At 50.0% G+C, this 27,981-nt stretch overlaps 1 protein-coding gene across 4 annotated transcripts in view; it reads right to left on the bottom strand.

Moving 5' to 3' along the window:
* The window catches only part of TXNRD2 (thioredoxin reductase 2), a 56,781-nt gene that overhangs the window by 27,957 nt on the left and 843 nt on the right, over positions 1 to 27,981 (bottom strand). For 2 of the 4 annotated variants that reach the window (XM_053588786.1, XM_053588783.1), the window contains exons 2-8: positions 22,753 to 22,818; positions 16,151 to 16,207; positions 15,706 to 15,850; positions 14,533 to 14,607; positions 13,634 to 13,712; positions 13,095 to 13,157; positions 3,570 to 3,640 (exon numbers count right to left, since the gene is read on the bottom strand). In XM_053588786.1, the coding sequence (XP_053444761.1) occupies positions 3,570 to 3,640; positions 13,095 to 13,157; positions 13,634 to 13,712; positions 14,533 to 14,607; positions 15,706 to 15,791 (374 nt within the window). In that variant the 5' untranslated portion in view covers positions 15,792 to 15,850; positions 16,151 to 16,207; positions 22,753 to 22,818. Of the gene's footprint in view, positions 1 to 3,569; positions 3,641 to 13,094; positions 13,158 to 13,633; positions 13,713 to 14,532; positions 14,608 to 15,705; positions 15,851 to 16,150; positions 16,208 to 22,752; positions 22,819 to 23,646; positions 24,273 to 25,723; positions 27,569 to 27,981 lie in introns of those variants that run through there. The other 2 variants (XM_053588784.1, XM_053588785.1) reach the window with 2 other exon arrangements.

The raw sequence follows: 27,981 nt of genomic DNA, 5'->3' as shown, positions 1-27,981 counted from the left end.
TGAGCCACAGGCACCACTGCAGGAGCTTTAAAAAAAGAAAAAAAAAAGTCCTGTGGGGTGGGGCAGGTTTTCCTGAGCATGCAATAAATCTAAAAGCCATTAAGTGTGAAAGAGATTTAAGTTACATAAAAAAAAAAAAATCATTAAATTATTTGTACATTGCACAAGTTAAAAGATGTGAGAAGCTGAGAAGTCTGCACCACCAGCAACTCAGGAATCCACACCCGAATATGCAAACCAGCTGGAAGATAAAAAAAAGATAAGAAAGGAAAAAACAAAAATCCGGGCCAAGGATCGTGCTGACCCTTCACACACAGGCACAGAGACATACTCATCTTCAAATAAGGCCAGTGAGTCCATGAAAAAAGGACAGGTCGCAGCAGGCACAAATGGGGTCGGATGGTGTGTGACTAGCAGATAGTCAAAGATAAAAAACAAAACAAGAGAACACAGAAATGATGGCATAACAGGAAAAAGCGATCAACGTGATAACATAAAAATGCAAAATTCTGCATGAAATACTGCAAGTAGGCCAATGTGAACCGCACCCTGGGACCCTGCACGAGGCCTGGGCAGTCGGGCTCAGTCTGGCCTGAGCTCGGTGCTGTCTCAACACAGACTGGGACCTGCTGTAGGCAGCAGTGACTGCCACTCGACCCCGGGGAACAGGAGGACAGGCTCCTTTCTGTTTTGTGACTTATCAAAAAGCTGATGCCAGAGTTTGTGTGTGGGGGGGAAGCACAGCCAGAAGCATGCACAGAACAGAGTGTGCCCATCAGGAAGGTCTCCACTGAAAAACCAGAAAGCAACTCATGCTGGCCAAGACTTGAAGAAATTAGAACTGTTACACACTGCTGGCAGGAATGGAAAATGGTGAAAACCAGTGTGGGGTTTCCTCAAAACATTGAACACAGAATTATTCCATGCCCCAGCAATTCTACTTCTGGGTGGGTATTCACTCAAAAGAATTGAAAGCAGGGGGCAGCGTCTGTGGCTCAGTGAGTAGGGCGCCGGCCCCATATGCCGAGGTGGAGGGTTCAAACCCCGGCCAAACTGCAACAACAACAAAAAAAAATAGCCGGGCGTTGTGGCGGGCGCCTGTAGTCCCAGGTACTTGGGAGGCTGAGGCAAAGAGAATCGCTTAAGCCCAGGAGCTGGAGGTTGCTGTGAGCTGTGTGATGCCACGGCACTCTACCAAGGGCCATAAAGTGAGACTCTGTCTCTACAAAAAAAATTAAAAAAAAAAAAAAGAATTGAAAGCAGGGTCTCAAAGAGTATCTGCACACTCATCTTCACAGCAGCATTATTCACAATAGCCAAGAGAAGGCTTTAACCCAAGTGTCCACTGATGAACAAATTTTTTTTGTTTTTTTTTTTGTAGAGACAGAGTCTCACTTTACCGCCTTCAGTAGAGTGCCATGATGTCACAGGACTCACAGCAACCTCCAGCTCTTGGGCTTCCGCGATTCTCCTGCCTCAGCCTCCCAAGCAGCTGAGATTACAGACACCCGCCACAACGCCTGGCTATTTTTTGGTTGCAGTTCAGCCGGGGCTGGGTTTGAACCCGCCACCCTTGGTATATGGGGCCGGCGCCCTACTCACAGAGCCACAGGCGCCACCCAATGAACAAATTTTAAAAATGTGGTCTATGCAAACAATAGAATATTACTCTGCCTTAGAAGGAAACTCTGATACCTTCGATACCGTGGAGGGACTGTGAGAACGTTATGCTAAGAGAAATAAGCCAGTCACGGTACCATCCCACTTATGTGAGTCAGCATATTCAGAGACAGGAAGTAGGATGGTGGTTGCCAGGCTGAGGGAGGAGGGAGCTGGTAGTTAATGCCCACAGGGTATAAAATTTCAGTTTTTTTGTTTTGTTTCTTTTGAGACAGAGTCTCACTATGTCACCCTCGGTGGAGTGCTGTGGTATCACAGCTCACAGCAACTTCAAACTCTTGGGCTTAAGTGATTCTCTTGCTTCAGCCTCCCAAGTAGCTAGTACTACAGGTGCCCGCCACAATGCGTGGCTATTTTTTTGTTGCAGTCATCATTGTTGTTTTTAGCTGGCCCAGGCCAGGTTCAAACCCGCCAGCCTCAGTGTATGTGGCTGGCGCTGTAACTACTGTGCTATGGGTGCCAAGCCCAGAGTTTCAGTTTTGCAAGATGAATTCTGGAGGTGAAAGATGGTTGATGATGGTGACCCAACAGTACAAATGTAACACCACTGAATTGTATGCTTAAAGAAGGTCAAACATGTATGTAAAACCAGCACATTGTACCCCATGATTGCATTAATGTACACAGCTATGATTTAATAATAAAAAAAAAAAGGTTAAACTGGCGGCTGGACGCTGTGGCTCACACCTGTAATCCCAGCACTCTGGGAGGCAGAGGAAGGTAGATTACTTGAGCTCAGGAGTTGGACAGAGACCAGCCTGAGCAAGAGTGAGACCCCATCTCTACTAAAAATAGAAAAACTAGCTATAGGTGTCGTGGCAGGCACCTATAGTCCCAGCTACTCAGAAGGCTGAGGCAAGAGGATCACTTGAGCCCAGGAGTTTAAGGGTGCAGTGAGCTATGACGCCATGGCACTATACCCAAAGCAACAGAGTGCGACTCTGTCTCAAAAACAAACAGTTAAACTGGTAAATTTTATGTGTACACAACAAGTGGGAGAAAGTGTAAGCAGCAACTGTGATAGTATGCAGATGCACGTCAAAGGTTTCTATTGTGGTGTTTATAATGACCAAAGAGAGAAACTAGGGAGATGCTCGCTAAAGGGAGAAGAGTGAAAGTCACCACACCATGTCCATTTAAGAAGTCAAGACCTGTCCCCAGAGACATCCCGTGACGTGTGGAATGCTGACCTCAGAGCATGAGACCCCAGAGCACTTACATCTGCGTGCACACACACTCCAAAGTGCACGCCACTCACCTGCACACACACGCACACACTTGTGTGCCACTCGCCTGCACACAAACCTGCGTGTGCGCCACTCACACCTGCATGCACACACACACACACCGCCCCCCTGTGGTGTTTTTCTCCTGGAGAGGCACAGCTCTCGCCCTAGCCTCTGCTGCCCTCTGGTGGTCACTCTGGTCCCTGTCAGCCTGGAGTCCCCTAGATCAGCCAGAACAGGGAAGGCCCGGTGCCTCTGCTCCTGCTGGGCAGTGAGAGCCTCCTGCCCGTCTCCTTTAATCAGGCAGTGGTTTCTGCAGCCTACTCCATTTCAGGGAAGCCCACTCCACAAACTAGATGACATTGGGGACGCATGGGAGGCTGAGGGAGAGATCAAGGGTTCTCCCCCCAAGCACCCGCTGGAACCTCAGGGCTCCTGGAAACAGCTGGCTCTTTTTCTATGATGTTCATTGCTATCACTTCTAAGGCAGCTATGGGAAGAGAGCGTCAATGCCCTGCAGAGGACCACAAATAACAGGCTTTCTTTTGGCTAACCCAGAAAGAAGCTAGGTACTAATAGCTAAGCCCGCCTCTGCTCCTGGAGCCCTGGTGCTCACTGTGGGGAACAAGCAGGTGACCCCGTTTAGCACATGGCAGGCCTTACGTTTTTCCAGGGGATTCCTTCAGCCAGAAGATGTCATCACTTGTAATTCCATATTCCAGGGCACCTTCGATCTGTCAAGACAAAAAGTATCCAAGGGATAAGAGCTGTATTTGGCTTGTCCCAGGTACTCCCTCAGGAGAAAATTTGCAGACTCAACCTGAACCGCCCCAGCCCACAGCCAGGCAGGGCTTCCCTGCCACATCCTTGTCATCCCTGCTAAAAAGGATGCAGCATCCTTGGGGACAGAGGGTGACCTGTCTCTAACTTGGTGCGCCCTGGGCAGGTGCCTCCAGGCAAGTGTGGGAGTGGCTCTTACCTCTTTGCTGTCAGCGACTCTCCCCTTGACCTGGATTCAGACTGAGGTACAGGCATGGCAGCTGCAGGGGCCACCCAGGTGGAGAGCGGAGACCCTCCAGTCCACTGGGTCCCAGAGCATGCTGACCAGGGCCTGGCCTTGGGAGCCCAGACTCGGAGGGAAGCAGCAAGTGAATACAGGTCAGCAAATCAGGAGTGGGGAAAGCGCTGTAGCTTCTGGGCAGAGGGGAGAAGTGAGGCCAGGGTGTGGCGGCCCCATGGCACCCGGCTGAAGGTTGGACCAATTGTGCCTCTGGAGGGCTGGCCCAGGCGGGCTCTATGTGGGAATCACACTGATCACCCAAATGGCTATGCAGGTGGGGGAGACCCAGGGGTGACAGCCCTCTCAGTGGCTGTGAAAGCAAGATAGGCTTGGGGAGGAAACAGGGGTCCTCAAACTATGGCCCGCAGGCCACATGTGGCCCACCGAGGACATTTATCTGGCCTGCCGGGTGTTTTTGCCACAGCTGCCTGTCCTGCTTAGTAGACAACTTGTCCCGGGCCACAGTGTGCACGTGTGGAATGTGCCCCCCACTCTCCAATTCCCCTCCTACTCTCCGACTCCGCTCCTTCTCTCTGTCTCTTGACTCCTCCTCTCAGTCTCTGGTGTAATTGGAGGAGTCACCAGGTTGCCTGTGCAGAGCCTGCTGCTGCCTAAGGACCGAGGTAAGAACAAGTTAGGATTTTTTTTTTTTTTTTGAAGTTAGGAGGTCTTTTTTTTGCAGTTAAGGGTGGCCTTTTTTTCTGAAGTTAGGAGGTCTTTTTTTTTTTTTGCAGTTAGAAGAGCCTTTTTTTTGAAGTTAGGAAAGCCTTTTTTTTAAAGTTGGTTAGTTGGTTGGGGATAGTTTCTAGGGGGGTTGCATCACAGTGATAATGCAAACAGCGCTCAGTGCTAATGCAAATTGTCAGTGCTCAGAGGTAACGCAAATAGTCAATACTCAGTAGTTATGATAATTGTAAGTGTTCAGTGTTAATGCAAATGGTCAGTGCCCAGTGTTATTGCATGGGGGCCCCAAACTGGTAATCTGCCTAAGGCCCCGTGGAAACTTAATCTGGCTCTGCAGACAGCCGAGGAGTAGGAAACCTAATTTAAATGCCAGTAAGTGTATTTATATTCTGATTGCTATTCAGTTGTGTATGATGTTGTATGTTGTGTGCTGTGTAAGCCCCAGTTCACACTGTTGTGACCTCTGAGCAGTGCGAGTTCAGCAATATGCTTGTATGGATGAACTCACATTAGATTCGGAAGAAAAAAGGCATACATGCCTTCTTTTTTCCTGCAGTGGAATCTGATCACATGGGTCTTCTCACCCATGTGATCAGATTCCTGTGTGAGTTCACAGATCGCAGTGCGGTTCGCACAGGGTAGTGAACTGGAAAGGTGGTGGAGGAACCGGCTCTGTAATCATGCCTGTTCCTGCACCACACCAGTGTGAGCTTGAGGTAAAAGCAGAGTTCCACCATATGAGCACTGGTGAGGCTGAAATGATGTGGACCGGCAAGGCTGCATTGATGGGCACTGATCAGACTGCATTGCTGGGCAGTGCAGTCTATACGTCTCTGTGTGGGCAAAGTTATTGCTGGCATATTGTTTTTGGAGCGCTGTATATATATATATATATATATATATATATATATATATATATAGGTATTTTACTAAAAGCAATTTGGAATCCCTAAGAAACAATGATATCAAGAAAGAGAAAAATTGACTCAAAGTGTAGGATATTCAAAGAACAGTGGACTTATGATTACTTTCTCATGCAGTACAAGGAAAGAGCTGTGTGTTTGATATGCCAGAATATAGCATCTGTGTTCAAAGAATACAATTTGCGTCCACATTATCAAACTCAACATAAAGATAAATATGATAGTTTGGTCAGAGAAGTGAGAAAAGATAAAATATTAAAACTGAAATATACATTGACAACTCAGCAAAATATTTTTGTGAAGCAGAAACAGCTTAAAACTTCATCACTGTGAGCAAGTTTTCAAGTTGCCAAGATAATAGCATGCACTGGCAGACCATTCATGGAGGGAGAATTTGTTAAAGAATGCCTTCTTTCTGTTGCCAAAGAGATGTGTCCAGAGAAGGCTGATGTACTCAGTACAGTGAGTCTTTCAGGACCCTCAATTACACGAAGGATTGAAGAAATGGGAGATAATTTGCATCAGCATTTGCAAAACTCCGCAAAAAACCTTTCCTATTTTTCCTTAGCACTTGACGAAAGTAATGATGTTCATGGTTCTGCACAACTTCTAATTTTTATTCGTGGTATGAATGACTATTTGAAGTCACAGAAGAGCTTGCTGCACTGCAAAGCATCAAAGGAACAACTACAGGAGAGGATATATATGAAAAGGTTTGCCAAACTGTGAATAGTTTGGAGCTGGACTGGGCAAAACTAGCCGGTGTGACAACTGATGGTGCTCCTAGCATGGTGGGGTCTAAGAAAGGAGTAATTGCTCGTATTAACCAAGAGATGGACAAACAAAACCATTCTCATCCAATAGCCATACCCTGCCTCATCCACCAACAAGTGCTGTGTAGTAAATGACTGAAGTGGGACTCTGTTATGAAAACTGTGGTATCTTATGTTAACTTCATTAGAGGTAATACACTAAACCACAGACAATTTCAGGAATTTCTGTCTGAGCTAAGTGTTGCCTGTGAAGATGTTCCATACCACACAGAAGTCCATTGGCTGAGTCGAGGGAGAATTTTGAAACATTTCTACGACCTACTTCCACAGATTACAGCTTTTCTGCTTTCAAAAAACAAGTACCAGAGCACAATGATACAGAAGGGAAATGGCACTTGCCTTTCTGAGAGATGCAACAGAGCTACTCAACAGTTTCAATGTGCAACTTCAAGGAAAGGGGAAGCTCATCTGTGATATGCAATCACATGTGAAAGCATTTGAAGTAAAATTAGGCCTCCTCATCAAACAAGTGAAGGAGGAAAATTTCTGCCATCTCCCCACAACTCAAAATCTGTTAGCGGAAAATCCATTGGTTGCATTCCCAAATAAAACATGTGTGGATTCACTGGAAAAGTTGCAAAAGGAGTTCCAATTTAGATTTAAAGAGCTTCATCTCCATGAACAGGACATACAGCTTTTCCGTAACCCATTTTCTACTGACATTGAAAATGTGGATATGATTTACCAAATGGAATTGGCTGAATTGCAGAATTGTGACTCTCTGAAAGATTCATTCAAGTCAAGCAGCCTTCCTAATTTCTATGCATCTCTCCCCTCTGAGACATATTCTAATCTCAGGATCCATGCACTCAAAATGGCAACCATCTTTGGTAGCACTTATGTCTGTGAACAGACTTTTTCCAGAATGAAACATCTGAAATCTCCAACCAGATCTAGACTAATGGATGCACACTTGCACACTCGTTACGACTAGCAGTGACAAATATGGAACCGAACATTGACCATCTCGTTAGCCAAAAGCAGGCCCATGGTTCCCATTGAAATACGTAAGTTTGTTGATTTAACTTTACTTGTTCTTCATTTTAAATATTATATTTGTCCCCATTTTGTTTTTTTACTTCAAAATAAGATATGTGCAGTGTGCACAGGAATTTGTTCATAGTTGTTTTTTTTTTTGTGGCTGGGGCCAGGTTTGAACCCACCACCTCCAGTATATGGGGCCGGCACCCCACTCCTTGAGCCACAGGCGCCACCCCCATAGTTGTTTTTTTTTTAAACTATAGTCCGGCCCTCCAACAGTCTGAGAGGGACAGTGAACTGGTCCCCTGTTTAAAAAGTTTGAGGACCCCTGTCTTAAACAGTTTACGCTTCCAACTGGCAAAAAAAAAAAATAAAGTCAAGAATTTCTTGGGTTTGCTCAAGGGAAATCAAAAGGTCTGACAGTCAGAGGGCCTAGCACTAAAATACAAGCCAGGCTTGGCAGGCACCCAGAGAGGGTGCTTCAGGACAGTGAGTAGCTGCAAAGTGCCAGGGGTAAGGTGGTCAGGACAGGCCCCTGCACGGGTACCCCAGCGTGGGCATGTGTCCACTTTGGCCTCAGAGGAGCTGAGGTGACTGCTGGGCTTCTGCACCTAACTGTGGCCTTCAGGAGCTTTAAGCAGAACTACCATGAGCCCAGCTGCAGGGTTAAGGGGTCATTTTGACTCTGTTAGCTGTAGCCAGCTTGAACCATAATCAGTGTGCACATCCACAGCCCACCTGAACTCAGCTCTATGTACAGGTGACCTCACTCCTTCGCAGGCTGCCCTTCCTGGCTTGACGGACAGAGAAGTCCAGCGGCCCTCTCAGGACTGGGGCTGCTTGTGCTCCCTGGGTCCCTCTGCTCCTTGCTTCTAGGCAAGTACAGAACAGCAGTGGAGGGGAGCATCAGAGGTGTCCACGGCCCCCACCTGAGAAGCAGCAGAGACGCCCTTGCTCTGCCTCTACCTGTACTCCCGGGACCTAAGTCAGAGGCTGCTGTGGCCTCTAGCCTGTGGCACCTATGGCCTTCCTGGGCTTTGCTGCAGCCCACGCAGAGGCTTGGGGCTGGCAGTGCCCATTCCCTGGGAGACCGAGGCAACACCCCTTTGCTCCCCCCACTTGCTTTCCCTGCAACAGACATCTCCCACTGTCACTCTATGGCCCCTTCCTCAGCTCAGAGCCCACATCCCACAGACTGGACCAGGAGATATTCACGTGTCTATTAAAAGACAGTGAAAAAAATGGTCAGATTCAACTTTTTCAGAAATACGGAAATTAACCAAAGGCTTTCAGCAACACAGGGAACACTTAGTTAAGAAGAATAGCTGAGGCTATCCCCTCCAGAGCTGACCAGCATCACCAAGGATGGCAGTGCTTCCTGACGGATGGGACTTGGGACACAGACAGCTTTTTCTTCTTTTGGCTCAGTATTAAAAAGTGGACCAACCTGCCCCTAACCACAGGGCCGAGAAAGTTGATGCGCCATCTTGGTGTTCTTCTGCGTTGGACCTTTGGGTTCCAGGAGATGGTGACAATTTCTGGCCCAAGATTCACTCACTGACCCAAGATTTATTCTGTGTCCTCAGCATGTGTTTCTTACTGTTCTAACAAGACAGCGTTTCTCAGCCACCTTTGTCCAGACCTGCCCCAGGATGGACCTGTGCTCAGTTTCTGCTACTGCCCATTAGCTGGAACTATTTTGCTGAACTTAACTTTATGGAGTTGGTGTTATGAAATCAGGGGAGAGGTATCTTTTGAATGTGTTCTTTCAAACTACACGCGTCCTTCCACCCACCTTGAGAAATAAGGCTCTCAGACAGTGTTCGCAACCTGGCCCTCTCAGAGATCCTCAGGAAATGCCCCACCATTGTGTGAAAGGTCTGGGGACCAAGTGTGAGACCGTGCAGAGTGAAGCAGGGTCGGGCTTCACTGGTGCGGAGGGGGCCAGAGCCACCAGCACACAGGCCATGGTCACGGGGCCAGAGGCGCCAGCAGAGGCCATGGTCATGGGGCCAGAGGCGCCAGGACAGAGGCCCTGGTCACGGGGCCAGAGGCGCCGGCACAGAAGCCGTGGTCACGGGGCCAGAGGCGCCGGCACAGAGGCCACGGTCACGGGGCCAGAGGCACCAGCACAGAGGCCACAGTTATGTGGCCACAGTCGGTGTAAGGTAGTTATCCAGGCAGGTGATCCTGAGCCACCGTGTGCTAATTTAGATTGCCAGCAAAATGAAAACAGAAGGTGTAGGCTGTTATCGTGGAAAACTTGCAGCCCACCCCTCCCGGTAGGTCTGTGAAAGAGCCAAATGTGAGAGAGGCTGTCCTGACGAGTCTTTTACCTGCCCTTTGAAAACTTGATTTCTTATCAGGAAGTTTGTTCTAAAATTGAAAGATTAAGTTCATTTTCTTTAGCAGTCTCTAGTGAAAATTGTCAATTCCTAATAAAGTACTGATAGATGACAAAAAAAAAAAAAAAAGAAAGAAAGAAAAATAGCTGAGGCTAGGCACAGTGGCTCACACCTGTAATCCTAACACTCTGGGAGGCTGAGGCAGGTAGATTGCTTGAGTTCAGGAGTTCGAGACCAGCCTGAGCAAGAATGAGATCTCGTCTCTAAAAACAGCTGGGCGTTGTGGCAGGTGTCTATAGGCCCAGCTACTTGGGAGACTGAGGCAAGAAGATCGCTTGTGCCCAAGAGTTTGAAGCTGCTGTGAGCTATAACGCCACAGCACTCTACTGAAGGTGACCAAGTAAGACTGTCTCAATTAAAAAAAAAAAAGAAGAAGAAAGAAAGATAAAGAAAAATAGCTGAGAGCTGGGCATGGTGGCTCACACCTGTAATCTCAGCTAGTCAGGAGGCTGAAGTAAGAGGATCGCTTGAGTCCAGGAGTTCAAGACCAGCCTGGGGAGCATAAAAAGTTTTTTTTAAAACATCACGTGCACAGCTGTATAGTCCCAGCTACTCAGGAGGCTGAGGCAGGAGGATCGCTTGAGCCCAGGAATTGGGAGGTTGCAGTGAGCCATGATTGCACTCTAGCCTGGCGGACAGAGCAAGACCCCATCTCACAAGAAGAAAAATATCTGAAATTCAGTAAGAATGGGGAGCTTTGTGGAGTTACTTTGGTCCCATCCCCTACTTAAGCTGAACCATGACAGTTTCAGAAAAAGCAAACCCAGCTGGGAGCCTTCAAAACCCACTTCCCAAAGAAAAGTCAGTATTTGACCTTGCTGGGGGTTCCCTGGAAGACCCCACTCAAAAGGCTCATCTTTTTTTTTTTTTTTTGTAGAGACAGAGTCTTACCCTATGGCCCTCGGTAGAGTGCCGTGGCCTCACACAGCTCACAGCAACCTCCAACTCCTGGGCTTAGGCGATTCTCTTGCCTCAGTCTCCCGAGTAGCTGGGACTATAGGCGCCCACCACAACGCCCGGCTAAAAAGGCTCATCTTTATCTGACCTCAGTGGAACTCTCCCAGTACTAAAGGCCTCTCCCCAGGGTCATTTGTTTTGCATTTTAACCTCACAGCTGCCTAAGGTGATGGATAAGAGCTGAGGAAAACAACTGACTGGCCAAAAAGTTCTACAGGACATACTATTTGGACAAGCCCTTTTCCAAAAGGAAAAGTTGAGGAATGAGATGTCCACAGGGAGCTTTGAAAAGCTCCAGCACATGCCTGGGGATCAAGAAGGCCAGGCCTATATGTCCGGCTGTGTACACACAAGGAAAGACCCAAGAGGGGGCCTAAGCTCCCCGGGCTGCCCTGGACCTCTGCACAGCAGGAAGTGAAGGCTACAGCAGAGACATCTGTGGCCTGGCTGAGCCCGTCCTCTAAAGGCACACAGAGTCCTCAGCACAGACTGGCAGAGTTCTTGGTTCCAGGTGTTCAAGGAAATCTCTGACCGGTCATCAGCTGACCACTAAGCTGACCGAGTTGAGATTTCAGTGGCCATATATGACAGAGAGTGAAGAATCTATAATATGTGTATAAAATTAGTGCAGGAAAGTCACCCAATAAACAGCCACAGCAACAATAAAACCTGGGACATGAAAAATCAATTACGTGAAAAGTTAGGCTTTCAATAAGGAATTACTTATTGGATGTGGCTTGGTGCCTGTGGCTCAAGCAGCTAAGGTGCCAGCCACATCCACCTGAGCTGGTGGGTTCAAATCCAGCCTGGGCCCACCAAATAACAATGACGTCTGCAACCAAAACATAGCCAGGCGTTGTGGCAGGCGCCTGTAGTCCCAGCTACTTGGGAGGCAGAGGCAGGAGAATCGTTTGAGCCCAGGAGTTGGAGGTTGCTATGAGCTGTGATGCCACAGCACTCTACCCAGGGTGACAGCTTGAGGCTCTGTCTCGAAAAAAAAAAAAAAAAAAGGAAATCACTGGATGTATGAAGAAATAGGAAACTATAACTTTTGTGCACCATTAGAGAGAATGTAAATGGTACAGCCACTTTGAAAACCAGTCTGGAGGTTCTTCAAAAGGTTTAACATACCATTAGCACGGGAGCTGGCAGTTCCACACCCAGCTGTGTACCCAAGAGAAGTGACAACTTTTACACAGACGTTCATAGTAGCATGACTTATAGAAGCTAACAAGTAGAACCAGGCCAGGAGCGCTGGCTCCCACCTGTCACCCCAGCACTCTGGGAGGCCGAGGCAGGTGGATTGCCTGAGCTCAGGAGCTGGAGACCAGCCTGAGAAAGAGCCAGACCCCATCTCTACTAAAAATAGAAAACTAGCCATGCATTGTGGCAGATGCCTATAGTCTCAGCTACTTGGGAGGCTGAGGAAGGAGGATTACTTGAATCTAGGAGTTTGATGGTTGCTAGGAGCGAGGCTGATAGCACAGCTGACTCCACTTACACAGGGTCCCTGGTGTAGTCGAATTCACAAAGACAGAAGAGGGGGCTGGAAAGGAGAGTGGGGAGCTACTGCTTAATGGATGTGGAGCTTCCACCTGGCATGAAGGAAAAGTTCTAAGGATGGGTGGGAGTGATTGACAGTCGCTCAGCTCTGGGAAGGATCTAAAACTCACCAGCTGTACGCAGTAGAAGTGTGAGTTATAGCATATGAACGTGATTTCAATTTTTAAAAAGTGGGGGGAGAGGGGGAAGATACGGAGTAAGGGTCACCTAGGTTGCTATGATCTAGGCCAGGGGTCCTCAAACTGCGGCCCGTGGGCCACATGAGGCGGTGCAATTGTATTTGTTCTTGTTTTGTTTTTTACTTCGAAATAAGATATGTGCAGTGTGCATATGAATTTTTTTTTAAACTATAGTCTGGCCCTCCAACTGTCTGAGGGATAGTGAATTGGCCCCCTGTTTAAAAAGTTTGAGGACGCCTGGTCTAGGCTGATACCATAGCACTCTACCCACCATAGAACAGGTGATGTCTCATGATGTACAGGTTGACGAGAAAAAGAGGGATGAACACTGGGAACTCAGGAGGATGGAACGGCAGGAGAATGACCCGGGGGCCCCCAGGGAGAGCAAAATGACAACTGTTCTAAGGATTTAGCAATGAGGAGGGCACAGGGACCTTACGTTTCAGTAAAGTGGACTCAAGAGAAATGAACAGTAGGAAGTGATGACAGTGAGTATAGGGGGAAAGGTGTGCAGGTCACTGGTGGGGACAAGAGGGGAACAGCAGGTCCCCCAGCCCAGAGACGGCTCAGTGGCACAGAAGGCTGAGCCCTGGGGACACTCACATGCGTGGGATACCGTGGCCGCCCTCCAGTGGCGATGACGATGTTCTCAGCTGAAAGCAGAGTCTGGAAAGAAATTGAGAAAGCCGGGGGTCAGGCAGGAACATTAGGGTCGCTGGCTGGAGGGCTTGACACTTAACAGCAATTGCTGGCAGCCCCGCCCTGCCGCTAGACCCATGATCAGGGGCTCAAGGCTCCTCCAGGCAGGCTGGGATCCTCAGAAGAGCCTGGAGGGTGGCAAGGACAGGCAGGACAGGGAAGTGTCCTAACTCCAAGCACTTCACAGTTCAGGCATCTTGTGTCCTCAGATCCCCACACAATGCTGCAAAGAGGGTGGCTCCCAGCCCAGTCACCCGTCACCCCACGTAGCAGGGTGGCCTGGCCAGCATGCACCTCACGTAAACTGACCATTTTAAAGAGGTCTGACAGCCCCCAGGAGGCCTCCTTTCCAGTTCCAGCAACACTAATGACTGAGAACAAAGCCAGGTGGGTCAGACCTGAAACAGACCTGGAGGAGTCACTTGGGTGGGTTGGCCACTCACCTCTTTCCCATCTTTGGTGACACCGCAAACTGTGTGCTCGTTGACAAAGCTGGCTTTGACGTTAAAGTACTTCACTTTTCTGCAGAACAATAAAGATAAGATTTTTCAAACACATCCTCTGCTAATTAAATATCACCAATGGGATTAAATAAAAGCTGAAAAGGCAGCTCCACCCCAGGCCAGGGCTCAGGTGAGGCAAAAGGCAAGTGGATGGCATGCTGGCAAATGGGGAAAGCACTGGGGAACCTAACCCAGAGGCTCAGGAAGGCCCAGGGGACCAGGAAAACTTCTGCGGACCAAGGGCCCCCACACCCACCTGGGCACCACAGGGCAGGCTGGGCCTGAGACAAGTGCAGTTTTAGACACCTGCCTTCCAGCCTCAGGGCAGGGGTTCAGGTGGGAAAAAAATACCAGTGATGGAGCTGGGGACCCTTAGGACTTGACAGGAGAGGTAGTTTGAGGTGTGATCAACTGAGGTGTGCAGGTCATGGAGCAGGGGTTGGGTGGTGTGGGGTATGACGTGTGAAGTATGCTAGAGGTCCTCTTTGCCGCCCAGCACTGAGGCTCCTGGGCTCCGTCAAAGGCTGCTGACCCTGGGAGGAGCCTGCCGCCCTGGTGACCCCCTGGGCCATGAGCCCTGAGCGCCCTCAGATGGAGTAGCCCTGCTCTGGCCCTTCACTCACGCCTCCAGACCCTGCCTGGGCCCAGGCCACAGAGTGGACCCACGTCCCCTGCAGTCACCTCTGTCTTCTTATCTGTGCCCCCACCAGAGATCAGGGACACCCCTCATCCTGTCCCCACTGGACCCCCTGGAGTGTGCTCTGAATGTGTCCAGGTGCAAGAAGCTGGGGAGAAGGCAAGGAGAGTGCCTGCCCCCAGGGCCCTGGCAAGCCCCGCACCTCTCCTGCAGCTGGACTCGGTGACCCCAGTTCAGGGACTTCACGTGGTTTTGAACAGCTTCTGCCATCTTCCTCCTGTTAACACACAATACAAAATGTCAGAACCACAACACACGTTAGCTGCAACGTCTCACAAAGGACTATTAGATGCACACAGTATATTCACAAACATTAAGAAATAGGGTGATTTTACAGGTAGCAAAATGTGCCTGTAATCCTAGCACTCTGGGAGGCCAAGGCAAGTGCACTGCCTGAGCTCAAGAGTTCGAGATCAGCCTTAGCAAGAGACTCCCGTCACTACTAAAAATAGAAAAACTAGACAGGCACAGTGGTGAGCACCTGCAGTCCCAGTTACTTAGGAGGCTGAGGCAAGAGGATCACTCAAGTCCAAGAGTTTGAGGTTGCTGTGAGGTACGATGCCACAGCACTCTACCCAAGATGACCGAGCGAGACTCTGTCTCAAAAAAAAAAAAAAAAAAGGCCAGGCAGTGGTTGCTCATGCCCAACACTCTAGGAGTCCAAGGCGGGTGGATTGCTTGAGCTCACGAGTTCAACACCAGCCTGACCAAAATTGAGACCCCGTCTTTACTAAAAATAGAAAAACTGAGGTAAAAGGATCGCTTGAGCCCGAGAGTTGGAAGTTGCTATGAGTTGTGATGCCACGGCACTCTACCCAAGGTGACAGCTTAAGACTCAGTCTCAAAAAAAAAAAAAAAATAGTAGCCAAATGTGACATCCAGGTCTATATGCTGACACCTCAGTTCCAGGTTTGGGACTGTGGGACCTCTGGACTCAACAGAAGACAAAGGCGCTGGCCCATGGCGATGGGAGTAGCGGCTCTGGGTCCTGAAGGCCACTCTCTAAGCAAAGGCCATCTGGCAATGTCTGCACCACTGTGGTGTGGCTCTGAGCAAAGCCACACAGGTCCCCTTCCCAAAACGAGCTTGACCGAGCAACTCCCCAACTCACATTTACAGCCTTTGGGGCCGCACTGCTCATGGTGGGGCTGCCCTGGGCACAGGAGACACAGCAAGACCCTCCCCTAGTGGCACCCCGAAATGTCTGCAGATACATACACACGTCTACAGAGATAGCAGAGTCCCCCCCCTCCTCTGTTTCTTCCTGCTCTGAAGTAGCAGAAAAGAACTAGGGGCACCATGGCTGGGTCCTCACCAGTCGTGGGAGACGGGCTGGGCCACCTCCCAGCCGTAGTGCTGGGCATCCTGGAGCATGCCCCCCAGCAGCGCCGCCTGGTGCATCAGCTTCTTGGGGATGCAGCCCACATTGACACAGGTGCCACCGAGGCCCCACCTGGTGCCTGGGACAGGAAGAGCACAGCTGAATTTATACCCATGTGACCTGCTGAAGGGTCCCCTCTTCTTGGGATCATGTTTTGTGATTCAAACATGGCTGGGGGAACCTGGCTGAGTGAATCTTCATTCCTTAATTGTATTCAGAGTTGTTTTTAAAATGAGAATGACCAACAACTTTCAAGTAATGACATGTGAAACAGGACACCGCCCAGAGACCACAGACAGCGGGGGAGGAAGGGCTTCAGGAGCTGGACCCACCTCTGCCTCCTTCCCCAGGACAACAGGCTCCCACAGGGGCTGCTCACCTCGGGGAGAAGGTTCCACATAGTCCACCACAGCCACCTTCCGTCCCAGCTGAGCGGCTGGAATGACAGGGAGAGCATCAGGGAGCACAAGAGGGCAACAGGGGACCCAGCTTAGGGCCAGAGCTGGGGATGCCCAGGAACCCAAGAGGCCTGTAAGAGGGTGGGGAAGGGCCTGGGCCTGGGCCCGTGGCTGTCTGCACAGTGGAACCACGCCAGTGACCCCTGCCTTGCCTGCCCACTGCAGGGCCCCTCGGTCCTCTCCTCAGACCACAGCCTGCACACTGCCCATCACGGCAGTGCTGATGCCAACTTGCTCTCCCACTGCCCCACCTGGCTCCAGCCCCAGACACTCACCACAAGCCTAGTGCCTTCCCCTGGGAGAGGCCTGACCCTACCTGGAAGCTCCCCCCTGCTCCGTCCCTGGCCTTCCCAGACCCCTGGATGGAGCTCAGAAGTGGAATGGCATCAGAAGTGGAGAGGCAGGACCAGAGTCGGTCAGCCCCAGAGAGGGCACCCAGACCCCCAACTCCAAACTACACCTCCTGCTGTGGAGCTGCCCAGTGGCCCTCCTGGCCATCAGCAGGGCCACCCGGGCCAGGGGTTCCAGGCCCTGAGGCCAACTTAACATACATCCCCTGGGCTAATTTGGGGGCTTTCTCCTGGGGAACAGCATCGGCAAATCTCAGGCCCTGGCGGAGGTGGTCAAGTTCTCTAGACACTACAGGAAACGCTCCATTCACAGCTACTGACAACCAGGACCAGAATAAAGTTTCAGAATCACTCACCTTAAAAACCCATTTTGATCAGGCCGGCACGGTGGCTCACGCCTGTAATCCCAGCATTCTGGAAGGCCGAGGCGGGCTGATTGCCTGAGCTTCCAGGTTCGAGACCAGCCTGAACAAGAGTAAGACCCCCATCTCTAAAAATAGCTGGGCGTTGTGGCGGGCGCCTGTATTCCCAGCTCTTGGGATGCTGAGGCAAGAGAATCGCTTGAGTTCAGGAGTTTGAGGTTGCTGTGAACTATGATGCCACAGCACTCTACCCAGGGAGACAAAGTGAGACTCCATCTCAAACAAAACAAAACAAAACAAAACACATTTTGCTCAACTGAATGAAGAGGGATTCAGGGACTCTTCAAAATGCCAATGTCCAACTCCTACCTCTGGCCATGAGGGAGCAACATGGCCCAAATTTACCTCCCCTGAAACAACCAAAACTCCAGATAAAATAAATGAAATGATGGGTTTTAAGAAACTGCACAACAGGTGACAAACAACAGACCTGAGAGACAGAAGCAAACGAGGTGGCTTTACAGAGTCCCCAGCACCCGGCACTGGGGGTGGGCAACAGCAGCAGAGTCCACTGGGGGGAGGACACGGGGGCCTGAGTCCACAGAAGAGCAGAGAGGAGAAAGACAGCAGGGATGCCATCACACATCTTCACAAGGAAACTACCCAACGCTGGGGACGAACTACACGGAAGGCTTAGAGGGGACTGTGGGACCACGGGGCAGGGAATAGGCCTATTTCTAGAAGCCAGACTGGGAGAAACAGAAAATTCCTGGGGCACTGGGTCAGGCCTCAGCAGTTGAGAATAAATTAGCCTGAGACTGGGCACCGTTCTGTACTCACCTGAAAAGGATCAAACTGTCTCTTAACAACTTACCTGCATCCCAGAACAAAGCTCAATACTATTATTTCTAGAAATACAAAAATGTACAGAACCCTATAGGTGGGTGGCGCCTGTGGCTCAGTGAGTAGGGCACCGGCCCCATATGCCGAGGGTAGTGGGTTCAAACCCACCCCCGGCCAAACTGCAACAAAAAAATAGCCGGGCGTTGTGGCGGGCGCCTGTAGTCCCAGCAGCTCGGGAGGCTGAGGCAAGAGAATCGCATAAGCCCAAGACTTAGAGGTTGCTGTGAGCCGTGTGACGCCACGGCACTCTACCCGAGGGCGGTACAGTGACTGTCTCTACCAAAAAAAAAAAAGGACCCTATAGGTAAATTCAAAGAGTCTGATATTCAACCAAAAATTACCAGCTATGCAAAACAGTTAGAAAATACCCCCACAAAGGGGGAAGAACTGGTTAATGGGAACTGACGGAGAAGGGACACAGCAGCCAGAATCAGCAGAGAAGATCAGTAAAACGGGTATTTTAACTATTTTATATGTTCAAAGAGTTAGGGAACAACATAGAAGCTAGAACAAAAGAACCAAGTTGAATTCACAGAGATGAAAATTACAAAATAGGGCAGCGCCTGTGGCTCAGTGAGTAGGGCACCGGCCCCATATGCGGAAGGTGGTGGGTTCGGACCCAGCCCCGGCCAAACTGCAACAAAAAAATAGCCGGGTGTTGTGGCGGGCACCTGTAGTCCCAGCTGCTCGGGAGGCTGAGGCAAGAGAATTGCGTAAGCCCAAGAGTTAGAGGTTGCTGTGAGCTGTGTGACGCCACAGCACTCTACCAAGGGCGGTCCAGTGAGACTCTGTCTCTACAAAAAAAAAAAAAAAAAAGAAAATTACAAAATAGGAGATAAAAAAAATACACCGACTGGGATTAATCACAGATTACATTTTACAGAATCTTTTTTTTTTTTAGTGAATTTAAAAACACAGGAATGGGGGGGCGCCTGTGGCTCAGTCGGTAAGGCGCCGGCCCCATATACCGAGGGTGGCGGGTTCAAACCCGGCCCCGGCTGAACTGCAACCAAAAAATAGCTGGGCGTTGTGGTGGGCGCCTGTAGTCCCAGCTACTCGGGAGGCTGAGGCAAGAGAATCGCTTAAGCCCAGGTGTTGGAGGTTGCTGTGAGCTGTGTGATGCCATGGCACTCTACCAAGGGCGATAAAGTGAGACTCTGTCTCTACAAAAAAAAAAAAAGAAAAGAAAAAAAAAACACAGGAATAGAAACCATCCAAAAAGGAACACAGGAGATCAGGAAATCTTTTTTTTTTTTTTAAGACAGAGTCTCACTATGTTGCCCCCAGTACTCAGAAGAGTGCCGTGGCGTCACAGCTCACAGCAACCTCAAACTCGTGGGCTTAAGCGATTCTCTTTGCCTCAGCCTCCCAAGTAATTGGGACTACAAGCGCCTGCCACGACGCCCGGCATTTTTTTTTTGGTTGTGCCCATCGTTGTTTGGTGGGCCTGGGATGGATTCGAACCTGCCAGCTCAGGTGTATATATGGCTGGCGCCTTAGCCACTTGAGCCACAGGCGCCAAGCCCACGCCCAGCTATTTTTATTTTTTATTTTTGCTGTTGCAGTTGTTTTGCTGGCCCATGTCAGGTTCGAACCCGCCACCTTCGGTGTATGTGGCTGGCGCCATAACCACTGTGCTATGGGCACCGAGCCAGGAAAACTTTTTTTTATGGGAAGCTGATGCAAGTGGATTGCTTGTGGTCAAGAGTTCAAGACCAGCCTGAGCTAGACCCAGTCTCTACTGAAAGTAGAAAAAAAAATTTGTTTTTTAAATGAAAAGTGCATCAGTGAGCTGCATCAAGAAGCCTAATATATATGCAATTAGTCTCCAAAAGTGAGGGCAAGGGGGAGGGACAGAAAAATTATTTGAAGAAGTATGGTCAAAAAATTTCACAACTTGATGAAAACGAAAAACTAAAACTAAAACACCTTTTAGGGGAAAGACACAATCGTAAGAGGGACTTTACTGAACAAATGCAATCAGTGTAACCTGGTTTCTTGTACCCTCAATGAATCCCCAACAATAAAAAGAAAAAAAAAAAAGAAAAAAGAAAAACTAAAACTAAAGATAGCCAGGTGTTATGGTAGGCACTCAGAGTCCCAGCTATTTGGGAGGCTGAGGCAGGAGGATCACTTGAGCCCAAGAGTTTGAGGTTGCTGTGAGCTATGACGCCATAGCACTCTACCCAGGGCACAGAGTGAGGCTCTGTCTCAAAAATAAATAAATAAAATAAAAAATGAAAATCCATAGAACCAAAAAGCTCAATGAACTCTAGCCAAAAAAATTTAAAAAAGAATAAACAGGTATACTACAATTAAAAACCATTGCTGAAAAACCAATGGAAAGAGAGCGGCACCTGTGGCTCAAGGAGTAGGGCACCGGCCCCATATCCTGCAGGTGGTAGGTTCAAACCCAGCCACAGCCAAAAAAAACAAAAAAGACCCATGGAAAGAGAATATCCTAAAAGTAGGCATAGAAAAAAAGACATACTTGAGAGAAATAAGGATGAAGATGGTGGCAGCTTCCTCCTCGCAAATAATGCAAGTGAGAAGACAGAGGTACAAGGTTTTTAGAGCGCTACAAGAAAAGAACCTGTCTGCCTTGCATTCTATACCCAGAGAAAGTATGTTTTTTTTTTGTTTTGTTTTTTTTTTGGTTTTTGGCTGGGGCTGGATATGAACCTGCCACCTACGGCATATGGGACCAGCGCCCTACTCCTTGAGCCACAGGCGCCACCTGAAAGTATGTTTTTTAAATGAAGGCAAAATACAGATTTTTCAGACATACAAAAGCTCAGAGTTTAGCCAGGTACTGCAGTCCCAAATACTCAGGAGGCTGAGGTGGGAGGATCACTGGAGACCAGGAATTTGACGTCTCAGTGACCTGTGACTTGAGCCACTGTCCTCCAGCCTGACCCTGTCAAGGAAGAAAGGAAGAAAAAAAGGAAAGGAGGGAGACAACCCTACAAAATGGGAGATTCTGCAAGATTACAAGTCAGACTAATGCTCTAGTATCCAGAATGTATCTATATATATTGAGACAGAGTCTCACTTTGTCACCCTGGGTAGAGTGCCGTGGAGTCACAGCTCACAGCAACCTCAAACTCTTGGGCTCAAGTGATTCTCTTGCCTCAGCCTCCTGAGTAGCTGCGACTACAAGTGCCTGCTACAATGACTGGCTATTTTTAGAGATGGGGTCTCACTCTGGCTCAGGCGGGTCTTGAACCTGTAAACTCAGGCAATCCACCTGCCTCAGCCTCCCAGACTGCTAGGATTATAGGCATGAGCCACTGCACCCGGCCCAAAATATAGTTTTTAAAATTCTTAAAACTCAATAATAAAAATAACCCATTTTTAAAATGGGTAAAGGTTCTGAATAGACATTTCTCCAAAGAAGATATGAAAATAGCCAACAAGCTTATGAAAAGATGTAGGACAGATACAATAAAAAAGACAGGTAACAACTGTGGGGAACATGTCAAGTCAGCTGGAAACTCACACACAGCTCCTCAGAATGTTAACCATAAAGTTACCAATGACCCAGCAATTTCACTCCCAGGTAATGAAAATACATGACCAGGACCGGACGCGGTGGCTCACACCTGGTATCCCAGCACTCTGGGAGGCCAAGGCAGGAGGATAGTTTGAGCTCAGGAACTTGAGACCAGCCTGAGCAAGACTGAGACATTCCCCACACATACAACATCTTAACTAAAAATAGAAAAAAACAACCAGGCATAGTGGTGAGCACCTGTAGTCCCAGCTATTTGGGAGGCTGAGGCAGGAGGATCACTTGAGCCCAGGAGTTAGAGGTTGCTATAAGCCATGATAACACCACAGCACTCTACCCAGGGTGTCAGAGCAAGATTCTGTCTCAAAAAATAACAGTAAGAACTATTGAAACACACAGTAACACACATGAGCCTCAAGATAATCATGTGGAGTGTAAGGAGGCAGAAGAGCTCACTGGCAAAGCTCCAAGAAGGCAAACTAATTCCTGGCAAGGGAAATCAGACCACTGGTTGCCTAGGGACGTGGGGTGGGAAGTAGGAAGGGGTTATAAGGGCTGGAGGAAACTTTGGGGATTGTTAGGGGCCAACCTGTGCCCTCCCCGCCAAATTCCCATGGGAAGCCCTGACCCTAGTACCACAGAATGTAACGATATTTGGATGTAGGGTCTTCAAAAAGGCACTCAAGTCAAAACAAGGCCAGCGGGGCCTGACCCAGTAAGGTGTCCTTAGAAGAGATGAGGACGCAGGCAAAGAGAGATGACCCTGTGAGGACACAGGGAAGAGGCAGCCATCAGCCAGCCCAGGGGAGAGGCCTCAGCAGACACCTGGATCTTGGACGTCTGGCCTCCAGAGCTGTGAGACCATGAACTTCTGATATGTCAGCCACCAGCCCCAGCAGACTGACTATCTTGACTATGGTTCTGGTTTCACAGGTATATACACATGTCGAGGCTTATCAAGTTGTCTGCTTTAATATATCAATTTTACCCCAACAAAGCTATAAAACCATGCCACCATCTGCAGAGGGAATGCCTCTCTCACAAAAGGCACCCAGGAACTGTCCAGATTCTGGGGTAAAAGAGACTCAAGTCTCTGGAACTCTGGCACTGAGCGGACACAGGTCAGGTGTCGGTTCCACTGTGAGAGGCATCACTGGGACACATTGCCGGCAGGACCACCCATTTCCAGGAGTGGCCGTGAGGTCCAGGGACGGGCTGACTGGCAGATGGCCAGGTGCACAAGGGACCAGGGACCAGGGAAGAGCCATTGGGGCAACCATGGCCAGCTGTGGAGGTGATACACCCTGCTCATGCATGTTTGGGACAATGCCATTCCCTCCAAGGGGCCCTGAAAACTTAAAGGCCCTGCCATGCCAAGGGGGACACAGGATACATACCTTCCTTGGCACAAGCTAGGCCACCAGATCCCCCACCAATGACCAGGAGATCGTAATCCCACTGCCCTGTTGGGGGAAGGGAGGAGAGATGAGAAGGAAAGAGGTCAGCCCAAGGCTGGGGCACAGACTCAGAAAGGCCCCCATGATTCCAACCAGCGCATGGTTAAATGCACAATAGGATCTATTTTTTTTTTTAAGATGGAGTTTCACTATGTCGCCCTCAGTAGAGTGCCATGGCATCACAGCTCACAGCAACTTCCAACTCTTGGGCTTAAGCGATTCTTTTGCCTCAGCCTCCCTAGTAGCAGGGACTACAGGTGTCCACCATAATGCCCAGCCATTTTTTTGTTGCAGCTGCCATTGTTGTTCTAGCTGCTTGGGCTGGGTTTGAACCCGCCAGTCTCAGTGTATGTGGCTGGCACCATAACTACTGTGCTATGGGCGCCGAGCCAGTACAAGATCTATTTTATTAAGATGGAAGACCCCATCGTTTGATGGACAGGGGTGACAACACATCACCCACCAGAGAGGAAAGCAAGGACTTCGTACATGAGGTCTGGGCAGATCCAGGGCCCAGTGATGCTGGGATGTGGTTGGCGGAGGTGTGCGCCATCACATTTGCAAACCACACTTCCCACACACACAGTGCTAACCGGCAGGACTTCAGAACTCAACTTCACCCAGCATTTTGGGCCAGATACAGCGCTAAAACATTCTCCTTAAGTCCATGTGCCTTTGAGTTGTACAGATCACCCTTGTGGCCGGGAGAGGTGGCACAAGCCTGTAATCCTAGCACTCTGGGAGGCCAAGGTGGGTGGATTGCTTCAGCTCAGGAGTTGGAGACCAGCCTGAGCAAGAGTGAGACCCCATCTCTACAAAAAATATTAAAACTACCTGGATATCATGGTGGGCACCTATAGTAGTAGCTATTTGGGAGGCTGAGGTAGAAAGATCTCTTGAACGTAAGAGTTTGAGGTTGCTGGGGCAGCGCCTGTGGCTCAAGGAGTAGGGCGCCGGTCCCATATACTGGAGGTGGTGGGTTCAAACCCGGCCCCTGCCCAAAAAAACTGCAACAAATAAATAAAAGAAAATATCCAAGTGTAAAAAATAAATAAATAAAAAGACTTTGAGGTTGCTGTGAGCTATGATGTTGTAGGAAGACAAGGCCTAACAGAGAGAAAGAGCACCTAAACACCACGTTTATAAGAGGAAGGGCTTTATTCACCAATTGGGAGCTTATGGCATAGAAGAATTCCAATTGGCCGTGCCGCCCAACTGGCTTGGTCTTTCCCTTTTTATTAACAGTCAAAAAGTTCCACCCCACAGGTACCCTTCTCATTGGCCAGTTTGAATCAAGCAGGAGATGCTATTCCAGCCCCTACAGAACTACAGGATTTCACAGAACTTGGAAATTTCCAAGTTTCAGGAAGTTAAGTTTACAAATTCCCAAGAGCTGGGTCACCATGGAGAGGACCCTGCAGGTGTATCCTTGTGTCTCCTTGAGAAGACCTGTTCTCCTAGACCTCAACCTTTTCAGGTATCCTCTCTCCATGACACCATGGGATTCTACCCAGGGCAACAGAGTAAGACTCTGTCTTAAAAAAAAAAAAAAAAAAAAAAAAGAAGGGGTGGCGCCTGTGGCTCAAAGGGGTAGGGCACTGGCTCCATATGTTGGAGGTGGCAGGTTCAAACCCAGCCCCGGCCAAAAACTGCAAAAAAAATATATATATAATAATAAAAATAAATAAAATGCAAATGACCATGTTAAAAAAAAAAGGAAAAGGTCACCATTTGTCACAAGTGAGCAGGAATAAAAGCACAGCCCCTGCCATATGTAGCTGGCAGGCATGCACTACCAAATGTCTCAGAGCGTGCCTGGTTGCAGGGTGATCTGGGAGGGAAGTCACCCTGAACACAGCAAGAACTGCCTGGGCTCAGACTTCCTCTCTGGAATTCCCTTTGGGTTCACTGTGTTGTCACCTTGGTCCTTCACTACTGTTTGTGAACAGAGGGCCTCTCTCAGCCTCTCTATCCTGCAGAAGGCGTCATCTGCCCCTACTCTACAAGCTACTAGCCTGGAAGGCAGGTGAGAGACAGCCAAAACAGGGAGGATGGAGAGGAAGGGAGTGCAGAAAAGGGAAGTGCTCTGACCCGGGCCTGAGGTCTGGGACATCCACAACCATGCACCAGCCCACTCCCTGGGTGAAGGAAGAAATAACAGAAAATTGTCAGTCCATGGAGGGTGAGGGCAGAGGAGGAGCTGGTGACAAGGGTCTAGGTATAAAACAAGTAGAAGTCCTCCAGCCTCTCTGCAGACAAAAGCCTGCCTGGATGAGGAAGAATTCCACCCTCCCAGGGCATCTGGAGATGGTCACTGCTCTTGGGGCAGGTCCAGGGGTCCCACGATCAGAGTGGTGTCTGCCATCCAAGGCTGGGGCATCCTCCCCAACACAGGATCAGAGCCTTGCACCTGTCTCTGCAGCTGCTTCAAAGCTCCGAGTCTCACAGCCCTCAAGGAACCCATCTCTGCAGATGCCCCTAGACTGGGGTGTAGAGCCTACACCCTAAATGGACACAAGAGCTAGGGCCTAGAGGCACCTGGTTCGCAGCTGAGAAAGCCCTGGAAGCTGCCACCAGGAGCCGTGTCCAGGCACACAGGCTGCCTGCAGTCAGCCTGCCCCACGGCTGGACTCACCGGCCATTTTTGCCACTTCTGTCCAGCAGTGGCATCTGGGTGTATGTGATATGCATGTACGCACATGTAGAATCTCAGAGAGACACAACCCAGCTCACACAGCCAAGCCAAAGCTCACCCCATCCTGAATTCAACTCAAGGACTCTGAAAAGGCCTAAGCTGTTGTAAATTGCTCTGATGACTCCTACGCCAGCCCTGAGAACCAAGGACACCTGCTGGTGGAAGAGGAGCTGTCCCTGGATGGTGCCCTGGAGGCTTTACCCAGGATGTCCCTACCTTCCATCCTGGTGCCTGTCCTTCCGGTCACCCTGAGTGGGTGCACCAGAGTGCACCTGTAAGCGAGCTGGTCGTCCCACTTGCGGCCTCACTATCAGGCAGTGTGCAGGGCAAGCTGGCTTTGCAGAGTGTGGACTTATCCTGGTGTTTACTCTCCCCTGTGCACGCCCAGGAGCCCTCTCATCCTGATAAGCACTGGAACAGGCCTGCACATCTGCCCTTAAGCACATGGGAGGGTCAGATTAGCTTGCTGGGAAGGAGGGACTCCCAAGGACCCAGAAGGTGGGTGGGGCAGGTGCTGCTCTGTGGGAGGAAGAGCCAGATGGCAAGGAAGCACCCCTTACCTGGGGGCTCACCTGTGTACTCCAATGCCCTGGGGAACCACATGGCACTGCCTTTTGCCCTCTCACTCCACCCTCTGGGCTTAAGTATCTGAGCCTCCCTGCTCCTTTCTGGCTACACTATCCTGTAACTTTTCTACTCCTCTCTCAAATGGGTGCCTAATCCAGGACCAGCTAGAGCAGGCACCCCAGCACCCATGGCAAGGCCCAAGTGATAGATGTGCTACTGCAGAGAGGACATGTGGAAGTCCCCAGCAAACTGCACCCATAAGTGAGCTGGCCACCACGGGATCTTCTGTATGGCTGTTCTCCCCATCCCCCAAGCTCTTTCCTAATAGCAGGTGTCATAGGACAGTTAACATCTGCAGCACTGTGCTGGCTCCTGCCATTCAGTGGCTACCACCAGCCACTCCCCAAGCCTGTGACAGGGTTGGTGTCTCCCTGGTCTGAAAGGAGAAACTTTGGGGCTGAAATGAAGGTGGTGGCTCATAATCAGACTCTGAGAGCTGCACACCATTGCACATACCTGTAGTCCCAGCTACTCGGGAGACTGAGGCAGAGGGATTGCTTGAGCCCAGCAGGTCGAGGCTGTAGTATACTATGATCATACCTCTGAATAGCCACTGTACTCCAGCCTGGACAACATAGCAAGATGCCAAAACTTGCACTCCTTGTTAGGGGTTAGTACCTTCTCCAGGCCTTATCAGCTCCTCCTCATGCCAGCAAAGGGGCAGAATCCTCAGGGCACCTCCTGCCCAGCTGGAAACCAAATGCCCTGCCCCAAGGTCAGAGTTGCCCAGTAGCGTAAAGGGGCAGCTCCTGTCTGTACATCTTTCCCTGGCACTGGGTAAGGTGAGGACTCCACTGACACAGGTGTATTTATGAGTGTTCCTACCTGACATACACAGTAAGGAGGCTTTGAAAGACGGATGTCCTTCACGCCTGTACTCCTCATACTCTGGGAGGCCAAGGTGGGTGGATTGCTTGAGCTCATGAGTTCGAAACCAGCCTGAGCAAAAGCAAGATCCTGTCTCTACTAAATGTAGAAAAACTGAGGCAAAAGGATTGCTTGAGCCCAAGAGTCGGAAGTTGCTGTGAGCTATGATGTTACAACACTCTACCTAAGGCCACAGCTTGAGACTCTTGTCTCCAAACAAACAAAAAAAACCAAACAAACAAAAAACGGTGGTGAATGTCTTCACCAGGCCCCCAGATTCACAAAGCTGCACTAGGTCACCTCAGAAAGTGGTGACTGCCTGCCACCCAGGACCCCACAGGGCCACCTTCAGCCTGGGAGGTCCCCAGGGCCTGGACAGTAACAGCCTGTTTTACACATGCCCTCAGCCTTCCTCCCCAGCCCACTGGTGGCCGAGGGCTGGCCATCTGCCTCCTGCAGTGACATCTCCGTGTAGCAGCCTGAGCCAGTCCTCCCTCACACCCTCCACACTCCCTATGGGGACAGCAGAGCTGTCTCAGGCCTCCAGGGACAGGATGGGGGTGGTCCCCCATGTGGCAGAGACCACGTGGTCATGCATGGAGCTGGCCTTGCCACAGCAGACGTGGGGCTCTGTAGGCACCTTGGAGGAGCTGTCCCTGCAGTGTGTGGTGCAAACCCTACTGGGTGAGGTGGGGTGGGGTGGGGGGCAGTCCCCCCTGTTCAGGGCTCTCAGAGTTAAAATACTGTCGCAATTTCCCTATTTGGTGGGCAAACCCTGCAAGCTCCAGGAGAACAAATGCACGTGCCTCCACCCCCTGGGCATGCTCAGCGGCCATGCATATGCGCACCTGCTGTGCGCGGCGTCTGGGGTACAGTGGGAGGTGGGAGGTCTGGCCAGTGGGACGCACGGTGGAACATCTTCATCGTTAGTTGTTACAGGGCCCAGGGGGCGCCAGCTCTAGGGCCGCGGGCACAGCGGG

The sequence above is a fragment of the Nycticebus coucang genome, chromosome 4 (genome assembly GCF_027406575.1).
Source record: "Nycticebus coucang isolate mNycCou1 chromosome 4, mNycCou1.pri, whole genome shotgun sequence".
In the NCBI taxonomy this organism is placed as follows: Eukaryota; Metazoa; Chordata; class Mammalia; order Primates; family Lorisidae; genus Nycticebus; species Nycticebus coucang.
Note: the sequence above shows the minus strand (reverse complement) of the source record. Positions and strands in the feature narration are given on the sequence as shown.